Source organism: Eleutherodactylus coqui, chromosome 9 (assembly GCF_035609145.1).
Source record: "Eleutherodactylus coqui strain aEleCoq1 chromosome 9, aEleCoq1.hap1, whole genome shotgun sequence".
NCBI lineage: Eukaryota > Metazoa > Chordata > Amphibia > Anura > Eleutherodactylidae > Eleutherodactylus > Eleutherodactylus coqui.
In genome coordinates, this window is record NC_089845.1 from 81,943,036 (window position 1) to 81,959,457 (window position 16,422).

At 43.1% G+C, this 16,422-nt stretch overlaps 2 protein-coding genes across 2 annotated transcripts in view; one reads left to right on the plus strand and one right to left on the minus strand.

The window, feature by feature from the left end:
- The window catches only part of NPC1 (NPC intracellular cholesterol transporter 1), a 54,458-nt gene extending 46,463 nt beyond the window's left edge, over nucleotides 1-7,995 (plus strand). The window contains exons 22-25 of the mRNA XM_066579619.1: nucleotides 1,010-1,241; nucleotides 1,949-2,062; nucleotides 2,325-2,487; nucleotides 7,182-7,995. Coding sequence (XP_066435716.1) covers nucleotides 1,010-1,241; nucleotides 1,949-2,062; nucleotides 2,325-2,487; nucleotides 7,182-7,264 — 592 coding nt within the window. The 3' untranslated portion in view covers nucleotides 7,265-7,995. The remainder of the gene's footprint in view (nucleotides 1-1,009; nucleotides 1,242-1,948; nucleotides 2,063-2,324; nucleotides 2,488-7,181) is intronic.
- Nucleotides 7,649-16,422, minus strand: part of RMC1 (regulator of MON1-CCZ1) — a 37,593-nt gene continuing 28,819 nt past the window's right edge. The window contains exons 17-20 of the mRNA XM_066579621.1: nucleotides 14,156-14,260; nucleotides 13,640-13,708; nucleotides 11,849-12,074; nucleotides 7,649-7,798 (exon numbers count right to left, since the gene is read on the minus strand). Of these exons, the coding sequence (XP_066435718.1) occupies nucleotides 7,719-7,798; nucleotides 11,849-12,074; nucleotides 13,640-13,708; nucleotides 14,156-14,260 (480 nt within the window). The 3' untranslated portion in view covers nucleotides 7,649-7,718. The remainder of the gene's footprint in view (nucleotides 7,799-11,848; nucleotides 12,075-13,639; nucleotides 13,709-14,155; nucleotides 14,261-16,422) is intronic.

A 16,422-nucleotide genomic window follows, 5' to 3' on the forward strand; every position in this document is an offset into this window, starting at 1 on the left:
CCAGCCTAACAAGAGATGGGCTTAGTCCTCTACAACTATGAGTAGCATGGCTCCCGCACATGGAAAAACACTCCATCTTAGCACCGATAGACAGGGGTTCTTGTCACAGACCTAAGGCATAGGTGTTTTTCCTTGTAGTTCTCCCTTCCATGCCATGAGTATTGTAGTGCTGAGTGAGTCTCCTGCATAACTAGCTTATACAGTCGTCTTACTCCCTTTACAAGGTGGAGTAATGTAGCTCTAAGTGAGGGTCCTCTGCATGACTAGCATGTCCCGTCTTATTCCCATCCATAAGGAGTAATTCCACGCATGTCCTGACACAACTGAGACTGCGTTGCATCTGACTGCGCAAGAACAGTTTATTCATTTCCCCATCCATGGAGCAGTAATGTGGCACTATACAATGGTCTCCACACACGGAGACCATACATCCTCCTTGCCAGTTGCCATGGGAGGAGCAATGTAGCACAGTGAGACTTCGCTCTACATGATTACATGTGACAAAACTTAGACCCTGTGTCCCATCTGACTGCACATGGAGAGTCGGCAACTGGAGGGTCAACATCAACTTCCACAGCGTAAACCCCATAATTCTGCGGAAAGTCAAGATAGAATGTTCTCTGGTTTGCTACGGGCAGAAAAAGAAACCGTACCTTTCTCACCTGTTCTTAAGACTGTTGAGGATCAAGTTGGCCTCTTCCCTCCAATCCTTCAGCAATCGCTAGTCCCTGGTAATCCCAATTAGCGCGGTGTGTGGTCACCAGGGGACTTTCCCTTCATGGTAGGAGGGGTATAGCTGATGGTGTCAGCCTCCTAGTGGCAAGAGCTATATCTAAGGCATACGGTGTTCCCCAATGAACATGATGAAAAATCCTGGTTTTCATAACCGTTCTTGGCTGATAGAAGTGGGGTCTCCATGTGCAGAAGTTGTCCAGCATCTTAGATGAGGTACTTGTGATGTGTGTTGGCGGTAGAAGTTACTTTTTCTGATTGTCTCCATCTTTTGCAGCGTCTTCTATGTATTTTATGAGCAGTATTTAACCATCGTGGACGATACCGTGTTCAACCTCAGTGTGTCGCTGGCTGCCATATTCTTCGTGGCTGTGATCTTGCTGGGATTTGAAGTTTGGTCTGCAGTTCTGATGTGTGTCACCATAGCCATGATCCTTGTCAACATGTTTGGGGTCATGTGGCTCTGGGACATCAGTCTAAACGCGGTTTCTCTGGTCAATTTGGTTATGGTGAGTTTCTTATTCACATCTTAATATGTTATATATAAACTGCTCACACTACCACCTTGTATAGGTGTGTGTGTGTCTGTGTCTCTCTCTCTCGCAGTATCACTGCATGTTCTATTTTCAGGCGTTCCCATAGGTGTAATTGCCGGTTAATGCACTTGCTTATGTGAGTGTAGCCTTAGAGTTATGATTACATTTTGTACCCTGGAAGGTTATAGAGTGTTGGGGAATATTAACTTTTTAAAAATATTTTCTTTAATATTTAATTGCGCATTTCCATCCACTGACCTACTAGGCCAAGTTACAGGGTAAATACGGTTTGCTGACATACATTGCAGAGCTTATCTGGATTGGCTGAGACTATTGGCTCCTGTAGCTCCATGACACCTTGTGATCGAGTAATCCTAGTGCAGATGCTTGCTGGAGTCCCCATAGAGGAGGCACAGTGAGGTTACTACAGTTTCTGCCTTCATGATCTATTTCTCGCCGCTCCCGCGATTGATCACTTTTTGCACAGCTGCAGAGACGCAATATGAAAAACACTTGAGTTATATGGAGCAGGCTGAAGACATTGGGTGATCAGCAAGCGTTTAAAGTGCAAACTGTGGTCTGGAATAAATCTAGGGACTGCCGGGTAATGGACTTTTAGAATTAACTTGTCCTGTAAAATTCTAAATGTACAGGCAGTAACCAGTGCGTTTCACTTGCAGTGCTGCGGTATCTCTGTGGAGTTTTGTAGTCATGTGACAAGGGCCTTTTCAGTGAGCACAAAGGGAAATAAGGTGCAACGTGCAGAAGACGCCTTGGCACATATGGGCAGCTCGGTGAGTATTTCCCATTCTCACTCAGGATTTTTGATTTAAAAAATCTGCCAAATTATCACTAGACTATTTTTCTTTAAATTTCCTACAAGTTCTATTTACCCGTCCTGATCCAGCTGATGTAACACATCTGCACCGGAGCAGCACCTCCTAGATTGGACTGGTTATACACCCACATGTCATTGATGAGTGGCCTGGACGCTACTGTCATGTTGTATGTCTCCTCTCCTGTTAGTAATGCCTCTGATTTTGGTTTCTCTCCTAGGTCTTCAGTGGAATCACTCTGACAAAGTTTGTAGGGATTGGTGTGCTGGGCCTCTCCAAGTCTCAAATATTCAAGGTCTTCTACTTCCGGATGTACTTGTCTATGGTGCTGCTAGGAGCTGCCCACGGCCTCATATTTCTGCCTGTTCTTCTCAGTTACGTAGGTGAGTGTGAGACCTGTGATGGCCGGTAGATGTGGTGTACACTTCACTTCTGCAAATCATTTTAGGGACTATTCAGTTTCTTACTTCCCTAAGGACACTTACATTGTCTAAATAAAGGAAGCAGATGACTTTGTATGAAGTGGAATCCATGACTGTAAAGGGATCTCCTTTTAACATTGCTGCAGTAAGAGGTTGAGCATATAAGCACATCTGATTATGGCGGTTTTGCCAACAAGTCCTTAGAGTACCTGCAGAAAACTCTTGACAAATAAGGAAGATAGAACAATAGCTCTGCAGCGCCACCTATTGGATGGCAGCATTCCTTGAAATCAATGTACGAGTCTCTAAAACAGTGATTGTGGTTTTCTGGCTTGGCTTCCTATTCCCAGACAGCTGTTTCAGGGTGTTTACCCCCTCATCAGTGTGCAGTAGGTTTCTGGCTTAGGTCAAGAGGGGTGTTCTGGGTGCTCTCCTTTGGGTCGGGGGATGGCATAGTCTCTCCCCCTCACCCCCTAGGTGTCTCCACACACTTAAGGAGAGGTGACACCCTTCTTGAGACATGTCAGAAGTATTGATCAGTGGGGGGTCTGACTGCTGAGAAGCTTCCTATGCATCTCTATGAGGCTGGAAGCAGTTGAAACTGACAAAGCATAGCTAAGGGGGACACAGCGCTCGGGTGAGCAGGACCCCCACTGATCCATAGTTTTTACATGCATCAATGACACGTCAAGAGTTTTCTGAAAGTGCGGTACTCTTTATCGCTACATGGTAACAGCTGTTTCTTTGGTGAGACACTTCCTCTGCATACACTGGTTTATCCTGGGGTTCACTAAGGAGCCATCGTGGGAGCCCTCTGAATACCAAGAGATGGCACTTGCTGAGGGCTCTTTTAAATGAGCTGATTCTCAGCTCAACGTGATGAGCGTCTATCTACAAAACATGGCAGTTGGTCCTCATTTATATTTCGTTATCATGGATTGAATATTTCTGGTATGGGGCACCATCATTACTCTGACCCAAGAGACAGCTGTATATCTCTCCATTCACACTGAGATGTACAGCTGACCAGCCGCTATTTTATCTTCCTTGTGTGAAGAAGGGGAAAAAAAATGGGCCAACAAATCGGCATTGGCTCATTCATTCGCTGATCATTGTCCTTTGTATACATCTGATTGTTGGGAAGAATGCTCGCACCATGTAAAAGGGCCTTTGGCCTGCAACACAACCAAACTTTTGTTTCGCGACTACAAGGTCTGATGTCTGTTTCATGGGTGACCTATCAGAGGCCCTGCCAGAAGAAAACTAACCTAAAATAAGATTGTGGGGACGACTAAATAAAATTCAAATATTTTTTTCGGGACATGGGTCCGTAAGAGCTCGTATTTTGAATGATTTTTATTTTTTGCAAAACTTTACAACAGGGCTGAGTGGGGTGAAGTAGTTTCATACAAAACCCCTTTTTTTTTTTTTTAACCAAAGTGGGGTAAATACGGCATGTTTTTATCCAGTGGGATGGTATGATTATGGCAATACATATTAGTTCCTTTTATATTGTACTACTTTTAAGGTACTTAAAAAAAACCAAATAAACCAAACACAAACCACTTTTCATGACCATCTTTTGATCCCCTTAATTTTATTATTCCATCAATGGAGCTGCATGAGGACTCATGTCCACGGGTGTATGCGTATTTCCCTACTTCTGAGTGCAGATCCGGTTTTTGTGGTGTGGGTATGGCTGCGTATGTAACCACATTACCATATGCGCATGAAAAAAAAGCAGACCTGAGAAATGAACCTGTATGGTGATGTCAGAATTCCCAAACCCCTGCAAACACCCCTCCGGCAGTCACATGCCTGCACAGTACTCTTCTGTGTGATTTGCTAACCATGGCATCCAAAAATGATTTCTTAGTCTGGCTGCTCCCCCACTACTTTTCCTGTCCCTCTTCCGTTGCTGGAAGAAGAGGTGGTTCTGGGTTCACCCTCTGAGATCAGTCGATGCATGTTATAGCAGCCCATGCTCTTCTGGTTTTTGTGCTTTAACCCCTTAAGGACATGGCCTTTTTTGGGCTCAAGGACAATGATTTTTGGTGGATTTTTTTTTCTCCATTTTTCAAAAGCCATAATTTTTTTTTCTGTTGGAGCGTCTGTATGAGGGCTTGTTTTGCGTGGCGAACTGTAGTTTTTATTGGTACCATTTTTGGGTACATAGACTATATTGTAAATTTTTTGTACATTTTTATCAGCATTAATCATGCAGCATAAATGACAATACACTTTCTGCGGGTTGGTACAAATATACCAACTTATTTTTTTAGGTTTTTTCCATTTTTCTGCTATAAAAACATCTGTAAATCTTTTTCTAAATCTGCATTCAACATCCCAACCTTTTTTTTTGCGCCATGGACAGCTCTGTAGGGGCTTATTTTTTGTGAGATGAGCTATAGTCTTCATTGGTACCATTTTGGGGTATAGACGGCTTTCTTTTTTTTTTTTTTTTTTAAATCCCTCGTGTTTTTGGGAGGCAAAATGCTAAAAACGAGCATTTTTTTTAACGCTTTTGGCCGTGCAGGATAAAAATCACTGCATGTCTTCTCTTTTAACGTGTCCCAACATCTCATGGTTTTCAGCTGGGCATCCAAGCATTGTACTGTGCGATGTTTCATATGGAAAGCACTGTGATCCTTTGCTGCAGCTGATTGCTACTTACCTGAAGTGATGCGAGGAAGTTTAGATACAAAAATACTCACACCTAACAAAGACAGGACAGGCGACTTCAAGGTCGCATCTAAGCTCCATGGTGTGTGTGAAAAGACTCTTATGGGAGCTGAAGAGTACTTGCCTCAGATCATGTGGACTGGTTACCTCTGATGGCTGGAATTAACCCATTCATGCAATCTTTAATGCAGTATAGCCACGATCTTTGCACGCGGCTATTCTTTCGAGAGCCCTAAGGCGGAGCTGCACTACCAGACACTGCCCACAGATAGCAGTGACACTGATTTCCCCATCCAGTGCACCAGCTTCTTCTGGTAGTCAGACAATACTAATAAATGCCCTCTTCAGCCTATAATAGCAGTATTTAACCCATTTACGTAGTTCTAAGGCTAGATTCACACAGGGTGGATTTGCCATGGTTTTTTTTTGTGTGTGTTTTTTGCCCCAGAAGAATCACTTCTGCGCCAAAACTGCTTCAAAGGTTCTTTTTGGCTTGCAGATTTTACAAGCCGAAAAAGCGGCCAGAGTTTTTCTCACCAGCGCTTTTTTACTTTTGCAGTATATTTAGTGGGGATTTTGCTGCATCCATAGAGGCTATAGGGAAGAAAACGCTGCAGAAAATTCAACAGAATTGGCATGCTGCATCTTTCAAAACTGCGCCCCACCTGCATTTCTGCAGTGCGGAAAAATTCCGCCCTGTGAGAACAGCTTTTTGGCCAAACACATCTGCTAGCCATATTCTGTTGCAGCCCTGGACGGGCGACCTTAAGTTGCATATATAATCCTACAGACTAATAAATACTTTGTAGAGCTTAATAGGCTGCTAAGCAGAATTGCACTGCTCAGCCCTAAAAAAAAAAAAAAGTTGCTGACAAAAGCGGTGAATATCATTGATTCTCTATACAGTGAGCAGGACATTAGGCAGCTAATTAAGTTAGTAGCTACCAAACCAGGGCTGAGAGTGGCCACTATAACTCATTGATAAGCTTGCCCTCGCTCTCCTGATTCCACAGAAGAGCTACTGTAGTAGAACTTGGTTGGAAAACATTGACTCGCTACAATAAAGGTCATATCACTGCCTTCTGCATGGCCCCATAGTCTTGTAATCATATGGATATTGACCCCCATCCTTAAACATTATGCAGACTACGTACAGCATGACATCAGTATTCCTTAATGGAAGTGGCTACCGGCTGCAGGATAATTAGCACTTTAAACCAGAAATTTACCTCTCCTCCAAATGAAAGAAAAAGCGTGGGTTAAGAGTTGGACAATGCCTGTGTTTTCTAATGGTGACCGCTTCTGCTCCACTTATTATGGCAGTATAGGCTCTGTGTGCTGCGAATTGTAAGGAAGAAGTAGAAGCGCTTGGATACCACTGAGTCTAAAAAGCAGTAGTGCACCCACTACCACCGCACAAGTCCTGGTGGCCAGACCCTGCCCCCATAAGATACTTATCTTTACCTTTTCACACAATTAACATGTGGGATTTTTGGCAAAGCTCGGCCAAGCTTTACGGTGCCTTCAGACACAGCGATTTATCGTCCAAAGAGAAAGTGAACCATACACGCTAATGCAAGCCAACAACCGAACGACTAGCGTTCATTTAATGCAGGCATAAAAATTGTTCACTGGTTAAACCGAATAAGCAAACTAGCCCTCATTCCCTTATATAATGAATGAGACAGACAGACTGAACAATTTCTCATTTGAACGAGCCAACTATGTACCTGTCTGTATAAACAGGCTGCCAGACTGAAAGATTTTAATGGTTCAAGTCAGTTTTGGCAAATGGATACACCACCGCTTTTTACATTCACCCGTGACGTCAGCGTTCCATGCACTTATTTCCTTTGCACATATCTTACATTGTACTGTAATTAAAGACCTCTTTAGGATATTGTTCACTCCTCTGCCTGTGGTGTTTAATAGTCCCTGGCCAGAGTAAAGGTATTAACATTTCTTTCTTGCAGGGCCACGAGTGAACAAAGCTAAAGTACAAGCTGCACAGGAGAGAAGAAGAGGCACAGAACAAGAGCGACTCTTCAACCACTAGGAGGAGCGAATTCTCTTTTGGGTGTCCCATCACTGGAATAAGGGTTCATGAGCTCCGTGGGGGTTACATCCGGTGACTCTGAACACGCAGTGCAGCCGTCACTCAGGAACAGACTCTACCACGACAACAGTGTTAACACATACACAAGGGTTTTTGTTTGTTTTTTTGCCTGTATAGAAGTTACATTTTTTTTCATATTTTAATTTATGGAGAAACCAGATGTTTTATAAACGCAAATACCAATGCAAGTCCCCCTGCTCCCCTTTTTAGTTTCAATTTGTATGTTTGTTTATCAGAGGATCAAATAGTGTATTTTACTAATTGATTTGCTAAATAATTAAACTATTTTACATAGGAAAATATGCAAGAATGAAGAAAAACACATTTTATACCAGAAGGTACATGAACTTTTATTAGAGTAATAAATAAACTTTCTACAGCTTTTATATACTGGCTAGGAGGCAGCGCTCTTCAGCAGGGACTGCTCACCAAAGAGTTGTTTGAAGAAGCCCACGTGTTCTTCACAGTGTTCTCCTGGACGAAAGACAAGAGGAGGTGAGAAGACGGGCCCTGATCGACATGCGCAGCAGCTTGCAGCAGTGTTTTTAATGAAACTCTAGGGTTGATGGACACTGAGCACATGTAACTTCCACTTTTTTTAAAGGGAAATTAAAGTTGTATAGTTTTGCTAATTAAAATATGTGAAATAAACAATTGGTCTGTTTTAAGCACTCAGTACATATCTATACTTGGTACAACATCTTCATATATTGTGGTACAACAAATTCCTGCATCTGACCTCTTTCCAGTTACATTCCAAACGACTGCTGCATTATAGGCAATGTGAATAGGCACTGCTTTCAACAAATGTGTATGACAGAACCTGAATGATTAACACAAATGGCATTTTGGGTGAATAAAAGGATTTGCATTTTTGGCCAGCTGACTACAAGGGGGTTTACTTCCTTCTGTTCCTGTTGCTACATGGCATCAGTCATGGGTGAAGTAACAAGTGTCAGGCAGCTGCTGCCAAGGCAAATAGGATTGTGGAGCACAAGTCACTGGTCAGACCACACATGAAATATGGTGTACAGTTTTGGACACCAGTACTCAGACATATCAGAGCTTGAGCGGGTTCAAAAGTGGGCAACTAAAGGAATAAATGGAATGGACTGACTACAGTACCCAGAGAGGTTATCAAAATTGGGGTTAAGTTTAGAAAAAGAATAAGGAGCAACCGAATAACTATAGATATCAGGGGACAATACAGAGTTGTCTGCCATCATCTTTTTATACCTAGGACAGGGACTGTAAAAAGTGGGTGCTCTCAATCTAGAGAAAAGGAGGTTTCTACACAGACTTAGAATGGGGTTCTTTACTGTAAGAGCAGTGAGACTATGGAACTCCTGAGAATGGTGTGATGGCAAACTCAATAGACGTTTGAGGGGCCTGGATGCCTTGGAGTTCTACAATATTACAGGTTAGTCACTTTTTACTTCAGAAGGATTTTATTCTGATTTGGAATCGAAGGATTTTTCTTTTCCCCTCTGAAAATGGGCTTCTAATTTTATTTTCATTATACCTTTTTTTTTTAAACTCCTTAACATTAGGAGGGAGAGAAATGGGCTGGAAAAAAGAGACTAATATGCTAGTGTGGATTAGGAGGTAGGATGGATCCTTACTTGCTATCTCATACTGCAAACAGACGTCTGTAGAGGAGGGAGAGAGACTTGCACAGATGTGACTGCAACTCCTAGAAAGTGCTTCCTCACTATAAATACTGAATTCACATCTACACTGCTCGGTACTGCTCTATGTTGTCTTCCATGCTGCTTCTTTGTATATTATAAATGGGGTAGCAGCATGTTGATTAGCAGTAGTTAGTCCCCACCCACAAGCTTAGGGAAAGTTGAAAATTTGATTTGTAGCCTGTGTTTTTCTCTACCAGCTCCATGTCCTAGACTGTTCAGAAGACTAGAAATATTGCTACTCTTGTACACTTAAAGTCCAAACTAGAAAGTCTCACTGAGTGAGATATGCCAGGTCTTCCAGTCTATAAAGATGTAGCCTATCGCTTGAAAGAAATACAATCAAATTCATACGAGGTAAGTTTGTGTTTGAGATAACTGGGAATATATAGCAACTCCTGTCTACATAAGTCAGTTTACAAGTAGGAGCAATTTTTAGCGATGACAGTCCTATGGATAAAGCCCAGCTGGACCTCCAATTCCATAGCTTCATTTTCTAAATCCAACCAGGCGGAGTATGCTTTGCTTGTAAAGAAGAATCCAGATCTTGCATGAATTTTATTTGTTGTATGGTGACTGTAGTGCTCCATACAAGCAGTTGTAGGAACATGCGCAGCACCATGTACATGCAGTAAGACTTGAATATAAGGCTAGAATATGTAAGGAATGTTTAAAGAACATTTCTTATACCATTTAACATAGAAACAACTTACATGAGAAACTCCTAAATGTACTGCAACCTAACTGGCCTCTGCCATAATACACGCTTAAGGTACAGTACACCGGGGGAAGGAACGTGTTTGTTGTATAGTGCTAATTTATTCCGCAACGCTTTCCAGATATATTCTGTATTGGCAAGATTCCCTGATGGAGCATCTAGTTTTGGTCCAGATGCTCAATGATAAGGCTATGGCTTGCATCCGTCTCTGGTGCAGCACACATGGGAGTAGTCCCTCCAGCTGGAGGTATTCATGTTCTGCCAGCATTGAGGAACTCTGGACTTCAAATTTCTGGTCTCTTGTCTAAACCATATAGTTCTACAATTAGTATCCATTACCAATGACCCTCTCACAGCTGAAAACATTCAAGGAGGAGGGGGTTCAGGGAAGTACTAGAGTATTGGTAGACTATCAAGGTGAAAGTGGTTCCAGTCATCCTTGTGGGCACTGATTATTCCAAACGTACCTATACGCAGACCTGGTTACTCGAGTTGCGGATTTTACTTGACTCTTTCCAAATGCTCGGTTCACCTTTTTGTGGGCCCTCTCCTCCACCTGAATTTACAGTCAACCTAACATGTTGAAGCCAATGGTTTTGCTTCAGATCTAGTTATCCAGACCGTGACTGAGGGAGTGAAGAAAGTCTTCCCCAGTTTACCACAAAGCCTGGAAGTCCTGTTTTCGGTTTTATGAGAGGAAATATTTTTCTTCCATTGTCTTCTCGCTTCAGTTGAGTTTGGTTTGGGCACTGGCTTGACCCTCAGTTCCACCAAGGGGCAGGTCTTTATCTTATCCCTTCAGCACACAACACTTTCCTCTTGGGGATAGTGTACACAGGCCCCCCTGCTCTGCCATGGGATCTTCACCCGTTGGGGCAAAACTAGAGCGCATCCTTCATCAGGACAGGTTAGTCTTGCGTCCAGTGCCTTCATTTCTCCTGTATGTACAGATTGTGGGGTCCTCTGGCCCTATTCTATCCATTTCCCTATCGCTTCTTTCATTCACCCAGATTGCAGACACAAGATAGGAGGGAGTGTTGGCCTTTAGGGCAACTCAATGCAGCCATTCTGGGAGGCATACTGTGCGAGAGAACAAGCTTTAACCATTTGGGTTTATGGCAGACACGTCCCATTCGTGGGCTCTTTTAGTGAAATTTGTCATTACATTTCGGTTTAACAAGGCTGCAATATAGTCTTCCATCCACAATTTTATAGGCTATACAGGTTTGCCTCAGCCTAGGCTTGTCTTGTCTTTGCTGCAAGATGTTACAGGCTGCAGTGGTGCAACCTGAGGTTCATTCAGTTTCCAACCCTAGGGCCTACTTTGACACATCCCATGGTATCCCGGGGCCCCCACTAAAACAAAGAAAAGAGGATTTTTCTAATTACTGTAGTCTCTTTCTTGTAGCCTTCTTTTGATTTCTTTACTGTTTTGCTAATTATTTTATCATTTCTCCTATGGCTGAGGCACAAACTGATTGTACCCAGCCTACAGATATTGAGCTAGTCTGCAAGAAGCAGCTAACCTTTTTTTCTTCTTCTGTTAAGTCTCCTACTGGCAGCAGCCTATATGCTGTCAACCAATAAAGGCTACGAGCGATTTTACAGCAAGTATAAAAATCCTCTTTTTATGGTCTGCATGAAAGATTCAATGAGTGATTTCTCACTAAAGCATTTGTTTACGGCATGTGTTTACACTGCACAATTATGCAAACCACCCAATCTAACAAGCAGTTTGTACGATAATCATGCTGTGTAAAATGACCTTAAGTAATGCTTACTGAAAACAAAGTTATAGCTGTTCCATTGAACCCTGTCTACAGTAAGCGCCACCTAGTGGCGGCTGCAACTTCCAGATTTGTTTTCATTCTGTATCACTTCTGATTTTATCAAGGGACAGCTGCAGTCCAAGAGTGCACACAACTCCATCTATTTCTATAACCACAGCCCAATGCTTATGGTGTGGAGAGGCGCAGAGGATACGGAGATACATTAGCACTGAATTTTTGACCCATTAAATTTAAAGGCAAAAACCCCAAACAAGTAGACTTTGAGCACATATTTGACAAATATATTCGTCAGATTAAGGCAATACAAATATGGCCCAATCAATCTAACCTGGTGTGAAAATAGGGTTCCCACGAAGACGCAGGTTTCTTTGTTCAAAAAAGCGAAATACTGTATAAAATAGCATATCATCGCTGGTCTGCTTAGCGGCATCTAAAAATTTCCGGGCAGAGGCACTGTCATGTCCTCCGATGCTGCGTACAAATCTCAGCGCTGCCAGCACTTGGTGCTTTGAGAGCAAGACCTCAACAATTTCATCGTTGGCTGTTGAAAGTCTCTGTAAAAGTAAAGCTTAAAGTCAGAAAATTAAGCAGCACTGAAAATAGTCATGATAGTGTTGTAGTAATAATATAAATGTGTTTCTTAAATCCGCCTATGCAAACATATATTCATATATTCACCATCATAGGAATTAGCGAGCAGTTGAATGGTTAACTAGCTTAATATTATACCCTGCTAAGTACAAGTTGAAGCTAACCCCACCGCATCTTCCCAGAGCTAGCTATCAAGGGGAGGAATTTCTTATCTTACTGCATTCTTTTGGTTCAGATTAGAATATTAATAAAGTCTATGCTACTTGGGTATATAGGAATTACGTGTTCACATAGCAACATACACCTGTGGCGTAAACATATGTTAATCCTTAGCATCATTACATACTAGGTCAATCGTGAGTTGTTATGATGTTGGGAGGGGCGTGCATGTAATTGGTGTATCATAGTCAATTTGTATTGTACTTCCTTTGACTAAATCAGAAGAGTATTGGGGGCTGACGGATCACATCCGTCAGTTCAAATACATATATTCCTGCATGAAGCTTCTCATTATAACCAATCTGGAGCAGATCAGTGAAATCTTCTGCATATGGGTTTTTTTAATCTGGGTCTTACTCTCTTGTTAACACGCATAAGGCCTCCTTCACACGGGCGGCAAAGTCACGTGATTTTGTAGCATTGCTATGATGCTACAAATCGCATGTATGAGAAGCCCATGGTATCCTATGGGTTCCTTCACACGAGATGTTTTGTAGCATGCTACAAAACGACACACAAACCTCACAGGTCCGGCGATATGCCCGCGACATGCTAGGTTTTGTAGCCCAGGTTTCTCTATGTAGCCTTCCTCTCTATTGCATCGCACGAAAACACTGTATGCGATGCAACTTTGACTGTAGCCAATGCTACAAAGTCGCGTGATTTTGTAGCGTCACATGCGACTGTAGCGCTACAAAACCGCGGTATTGCGGCTAGAAAAATCGCAGCGATATCATACGGTGCAGCAATGCGATATCGCTGCGACTTTCTCGCAGCGATGCAGTGTCGCCCGTGTGAAGGAGGCCTAAGGATCCTTTTAGACAAGCTGTTTCTCGTTTGAGCAAGCGAAAGACACCACTAACTTGTTCGCAGTCATGGAGCCTGTTGCCAGGCAAATGCAGCGCTAGCTCGTTCAAATGAGAATTGTTCAGAATGGCTCAGTCCCTGTGCAAGTGAAAACAAGGACTGAACGATTGCTGTTAAAACTGAAAGAGAAGCAAACGAGCCAACAATGATTTTTATGCCTGCAGAAACTCAAACAGGAAGCAAACTATTTTCGTTCAGCATTCAGCCATTGGCTCGCGTTTACACGGAACGATCATAGTTCCCCTTCGCTCATTTTAACAAGAATTGTTCCATCTAAATGCAGCAACAGGCAGGTTAAGGAAAGAGGAGGAAGTATAAATGCAGGATCGGATTACACGGGGTTTGTAACTGGAAGGGCTCCTGGCCACCAGCGTATTTGCATGCACAAGATACAGAGAATACAAGCCCCTGATTGCTCTATTTTGTTCAACATTTATTTTACCTTTAGCATGTCAAGAGAAAGCTGGTGTGCTGGGGGATAGACACTTTCTAAGGACAACAGCAGACAGGCCTGGAAACAAAGCAAATTGCATATTAACATATTGGAGACAATCAAGTTTTAGTTCTCTCTACATTGCATGTAAATGTTAACGAGCCTCGTGTTTTAGTGCCACACTGAATTTCTTCTGCAGCAAAAGCTGAAGGAGAAAAGATACGGATCTATGTTTTTCCCCAGAAACAGTCCCACGCTTGTCTGCAGCTGCAATACTATGCACAGCCCATGAACAAGAGGGGCGCTGTTTTGGGGAGAGACCAACTTTTTTTGTAAGCTCAGACCTCCTAAGCGGCCTTCTTAAAGAAGGTAATCACCATTGCTGAATCTAACGACATTCGGACCGTTATGCTGTTTGTTGTCTAAGGAAGGAACAATCTCAGCTGAACACGGAATAGCTCAATAATTACATCTGCAGCTAGAAAGCTTTAACATTGATTTCTAGAAGTTTGTGGCAGTACATACCAGAGGCTTGGAGTCGCTGAGCACATGGTATTGCAGGAACTGGTGTAGCATGTAGAAGAGGTTGTGCTGCACCAGCGTTTTGATCACCAGTTCATATAGATAGTGCTAGAACAGAAACACACGGACTCAGCATCATTTTAGGATATGAAGGCCATCCTTTTACTAGTAGGTTGTATCATAAATGTACCTTACGTCCCAGTGATGACATTGCCTGTACCATATGCCTGTACCCAATACCTGATATTGCAGTGTATGTATGTTGTACTAAACAATGCCTTAACCAAAATTACCGCTTTTTACTTGTCGTAAAATCCCTTTCTGGTCATTGGGGGACAGAGGAGGACCTTGGGGTATAAGCTAAGAATAAGTTAGTCTGTCCTACTAGCTATACCCCACCTGCAGGCACTGAGCTAAATCAATAGGAAAGAACAAATGAACACATGAAGTCAAGGAATACAGACCATAACCAGAAAGCAACAATTCTAGGTAAACATGGGGTAGGCATTGTTACTTGGGGGACCGCTGGGGGGCATCATTACTGCTGGGGGGGGGGTGTCACTATTATTACTATTGGGGGACCGCCAGAGGCTGTCACTATTATTACTGCTGGGGGTGGTGGGGGGTGGTGTCCCTATTACCGCTGGGGGGCCGCTCTGGGGGGGTGTGACTATTATTACCGCTGGGGGGTCACTTTTATACTGGGGGCCAATGAGGGGGAGGGGGGAGGTCACCATTATGGCTGGGTTATGTTTACATGTGGTGGAAATGGGTAGGGCCAATTCAAAATAGACAGCGTGCAGATTTTGACTGCTTTTTGGATGCGAAAAATGCTGCAGAATTCTCCACAGAAATTTCCGCTGAGGACATTCTGCAGCATTTCCGCATCCAAAAAGCACCCTGTCTATCTTGAAGCGGCCCGGTCCTTTTTAGAACGACGGGGTAAAATCATACGTCGTGATAAGCCCCGCCCTCTGACGTGTTGGCACTTTGCGACAAATAAGTGGGTTTTGGGTTGCAGTTTGGGCACTCTGTCTCTAAAAGGTTCGCCATCACTGATCTAGAGACTAGGTGGCCTGTTCCCAGTGGATGCAAGTAAGTTTCAGGTCCACCGGTGGCTGACACGTAATGCTTTCTGTAGGACTTTGAAACCTGCAAGACGTTCCTCCTATCTCTAGGACGCCAGCAGAAGTTGCCAGTTGTCAAGGAAGCACTTGCAAATTCAGTAGGGCGATAATTAGGGAGGGTGATGCCCTTGTACTTTAACAAGTACACCCTGCCGAAAACACTTCTGGAAAGACTAAACATATAGGAGAAAAGGGAAGAGGCAGACTTGATCCTGAAAATGGGCTGAAGAACAGGTGAGAACGGCAAGAGAAACGTACTGAGTGTTCTCCAGTTTGCAAAGAAAGGCAAAGCGCAATAATGGTTGAACCAATGGTGAAAGAGATTCAATTTTGACCTTCCGCAGAATAGCAGAACCCATGCTCTGTTCTCAACAGTTGATGTTAGCCCTCCGGCTGCCTGCTCTTAGATGTAGGTGGTCAGCAGAGCTGTAACGTGGGGCTAAATTCACCACATTATGCTGAATGCCGCTGCTATGGCCATAGTGGGTGTGTGTCCCCGGCTGGCTAAGTAGGCCACTGCCACAGTCTGCTTGGAGTATCCTACAGCAGAGAACAAACTAAGTGGGTCTGGTGCCTGAAGGACAGAAATGGCAACCAGAATCATATAAAAAGGTAAAGCTACATTTCTCATATTGTCGCACTTGTGAAAGTATATTCTGTTATTAGACAAAACTAAGATGATAGACTTTTTTAACCCCTTAAGGACCAAGCGTGGTAAATATACAGCTTTTAGTTCTGAGCTTTAACCCTTGCTGATAGTAGTACGGCGTGGGATTAAAGCCTCTGCTCCTGCAATCAAGCAGCAGTAGGTCGTGTCCTCAGGCGATGACCCAGAGGAAAAGCAGTTTTAAACCATTTTTGCTTCCCCCTTTCCAGACTACATAGCGCTCAATGAGCACATGTATTAAAAAGTGAAAGTAGAAGTGTTTGTTCCACTATGTGACTCAGCGATCACGTGACCATTGAGTGCCCTCTGTCACAGCAGAGCTGCAGGGTCTTAGCACACCCTGATCAGCTTTGTTAGTGACTGATGTCAATACAGCTACAGTGGTAAAAGTATAAAAAAATTACAAGAATAAAAAGCACACAATGTGAGTCCCCGAGAGACATATGACATCACAGAGAATATAGACGTTTAAAAAA